Below are 3,588 nucleotides of genomic sequence, written 5' to 3'. Positions count from 1 at the left end.
TGGTTAGCATATTATTTGTAGTGTGAAAGGCTAGACCCTCTTTTAAAACATGTTTAACCTTTGATATAGCCCCCTTTGCTGCTTTCAAGTTGCAATTTATCATCATCATTGAATGGATGGTGATTTTATTGGCATAGGGATCCCCTGGTGAGGAAATTGCCCATTCTAATGACAGACACTATAAATCTGCAATTTATGTGCCTAGGGAACTTACTGTTTAAGTGACTTGCCTAAAGTCACACAGCAAATTCTTTTTCAGGGGTAGGGACTTGAGACTTGCTGTTCCTAATCTGGGGCTAACTCTCTCCCCAGTTTTCTATGCTCTCTTCCTGTTATTATTACTCTTTTCTATTTCTTTAGCTTCACGAAGTAGAGAAGTCTTATTGCCTACTAGGTTATATTTTGATGTGCAGAATCTAAAACCAGAAGGAATTACAATCACAGAGAGACTGAGTTTGCCTAGGCTTTGCCACAAATGCTTGATCACCCATATTCTTGGCTCTGAATTTATTGGCCAAGGCAACAAATATGGGTTCTATTTTCTTAGAATCTAATTATTAGTGTAATTATTATTTATCATTTTAATTATTATTATTTTAGGAACTTGAGATGCAGGCTCGAGCCCATGGACTTTCCCTCATTCCATCTACGGGACTTTGCTCCCCAGAACTGGTGAACCGTGTCATCAAACAAGAACCAATTCTTGAAAACTGCAGTCAGGATGTCCTTCAGCATCACCCAGACCTCACCTGCACGACCACCCTCGATCTTACAGACGGCACCATCACTTTCAGTAATAATTTGGGGAATGGGACTGAAACAACAACTGCCTACAGTGTCCCTACAAAAATGGGCTCCAAACTGGAAGACATCTTGATGGACGATACTCTGTCTCCCGTAGGGGTAACCGATCCACTTCTCTCATCGGTATCTCCTGGAGCTTCCAAAGCAAGTAGCCGGAGGAGCAGCATGAGTATGGAAGATACTGATCATGCCTGTTAGCAAATTGTGATTGGCCTTCTCACAAACTGCTTCACTTCCTGATCAGTAGATTCAATGATTTTACCTTTTGGGGTTTTTCTTGATAATTTTCCTTTAATATAAAGATTTTTCATGCTTCATCAATAGCCCAGTCTATATTTTATTTTTAGAATTTTGTGAAAAGACATATATTCTATTTTAAAATTACCAATGCCTCCAAAGTATTGTACAAGACATGTACAGTATCTGTGAACTGGATTCACCGTGAACTTTAGAATTCTGAGCAATAGAATTTTGAATCAAAATCATGGTCAACTTTTATTCAGGTGAAACTTGGTTTGAGATTTCATGCCAGCTCTTTACTTGGAAATGAAATACACGAGTTTAATGGAAGAATGTAAAGCAACCAAAAAGCCCTTTGCCATTTTGTAAATGCATTGATTTATTAGTGCTGCCTTAAAAATACGATATCCTTCCAGCATTGTTTAGTCTTTATATCACTGACTATTTAAAGAGATACTACTACACTCTTAGAGGACAACTAATTGTTTTTGCCAGTTTCTTGGTTAGAAAACATTACCGATGGCTGCTTTCAGGGCGCAAGAAGGGAGAGATCAAGACTGCTAAAATAGGATGCTTGTTTTAATCTCACTCTCGACTTCTCGATGCTTTTATGATCTTGTCTTCTCAAATGAGTGTAGTTGAGCTTTTCATAAGAAAAATATTTTATTGTGGAAAAAGAAATGTATTTTCCAAGTCAGATATCAAAGGGCACTTGAAAGGTTTTTTTTTTTTTCCTTTTTAAAAATTTTTTCATTTTTAGGTATAAAAACGAAACTGGGCAAATTTCTAATTGGCTTTAGGACTTTAATTTTTTAAAAAAAATGTGTTGTACTGTTCATTTGATTTATATGGATTCTTTATTCTCATCATTCTTTTCAATACATTTGTATTCATTTATAAGGATATGCATCTAAAATGACAAGTTTTCAACATTTTTAAAACTCACTGGTTTTCTGCATTCTTTATAAACACTTGAATGGAAGATTTTTTTGCAGGGTCCTGTGTTTAAAAGAGAGATTTGAGAATATTTTGTATATTATAGTCTCACTTGGAAATGTTTTTAAATGCATTTAAGATGTAGTATAAATAGATTAGGTAAACAAGGCTTTATAGACAAAACAAACTTACATATTTATTTTTAGTGATAAAAAAAATAGAAATATTCTTGCAAACTGATAACCATAGAATTAATATGCCCATTACGGTCATAGAAATGGGGGTTTGTTCCAGCAAACTCACTGGCATTTTTTTTTTAAGAGAGAGATTACTATATCGGCAAATTACTGTTACTTGATAATGTTGTTAAAAATTTTAACATACAACAATGTTGTAAAGGTAGTTTCAGTGCATTATCTACTTAAGTGTAGTCCTATGCAATAACTGTAGCATTATTTGTATTATATCCAGCCTAGATGTTTGACAAAGATGATTTAGGGTGTTACGAGCCAGGCTGATGAATGGAATTTCTCAGTAGCGGCCTCCAATTGAATTTTAGAGGCAGAAAAGCTTATCTCATTCAGAATGAAGTGCCTTAAATATAGGAGTAGTCTTCTTTGGACTAGCACTGACTGAAGTGTGACATAGGAGAAAGTTTTCGGGTGTTTTTTTTTTTTTTAAGAGTTAAAGAGGAAGGAGTAGCATGGTGCCTACGTAGACAATAAGAGCTTCCGATTTTCCTCCAGCCATTTAAAAATATTGAATATATTTTAGTGACAGAGTGCCAACTTCTTTCTTCAGGAAACCTTTTTTTTTCAGGATGGTCTTTTTCAAAAAAGTATTTAAAAGTCAAATGTGAATTGATGATGAATGTGGATTGAGGATGTGAGTTATTCAAGTGGACAGTTCGTATGGAAAAAAAAAAATCAATTGCACATTTCCCATGCACGTTGGGCTAGGAAAATTCTTGGAAACATTGATGATGCTATCAATTTTTATAGCTTTATTACTTGAGGGGGTAGGGAAAAAGTTTCCCATTCTTTCAACGCCTCCATCATTGTACAGCTCTTTTACTTAGGTAGTTATGAAATTGCCGATTTGTGCTTGACCTGCTAATCGTACCATAGGTATTCATCGATACAATCATAGCATTGTCACTCTTCTTTTCCTATTTCTATGGGGAGGGGAGGGGGTAGGAACTGGCAAGGATGAAGGTCTTAGTCTGCCTTGGCATTCGACCTCTTTTCCTTAGCCAGTTTTGAGAAATTCTAGCCAGCTTATGGCTTGGGGGGAGGGAGGGGAAAGGGGACTGCATGGAGGACAACACTGGCCTTTGTAATCTGACCAGGACTAAACAACCTGCTTGAAATGTTTATTTATAGACTGTATGGCATTCTGTACCACAACCCTGCCTCCCGCAGCTTCTGGGCAATCAGTCGGTCAGTCAAGAAATATTTATTAAGCGCCTACTATGTGCCAGGCATTGTTAAGCACCGGAGTTAGTTACTGGCTCCCATTGGCCCCTTCTTTGCTACAGGGGATAAACCAAGTCAGAGAGAGAGAAAGAGAGAGAGAGAGAGAGAGAGAGAGAGAGAGAGAGAGAGAGAG

The 3,588-nt window shown here is 36.8% G+C and overlaps 1 protein-coding gene across 1 annotated transcript; it reads left to right on the top strand.

The window, feature by feature from the left end:
- Positions 1-605: 605 nt before the first annotated feature.
- On the top strand, positions 606-1,816 carry LOC123255590 (microphthalmia-associated transcription factor-like). Its single transcript, XM_044684356.1, has one exon. It carries the CDS (start codon positions 610-612, stop codon positions 1,000-1,002), a length of 393 nt encoding a protein of 130 aa, XP_044540291.1. The 5' UTR covers positions 606-609; the 3' UTR covers positions 1,003-1,816.
- Positions 1,817-3,588: the final 1,772 nt, after the last annotated feature.

This window comes from Gracilinanus agilis, unplaced genomic scaffold (genome assembly GCF_016433145.1).
Source record: "Gracilinanus agilis isolate LMUSP501 unplaced genomic scaffold, AgileGrace unplaced_scaffold4918, whole genome shotgun sequence".
Classification (NCBI taxonomy): Eukaryota; Metazoa; Chordata; class Mammalia; order Didelphimorphia; family Didelphidae; genus Gracilinanus; species Gracilinanus agilis.
This window is presented reverse-complemented; position numbering and strand designations above follow the sequence as displayed.

Coding starts and splice junctions, on each gene's coding strand:
- LOC123255590 (XM_044684356.1), top strand. CDS start 610: ATGCAGGCTCGAGCCCATGGACTTTCCCTCATTCCATCTACGGGACTT.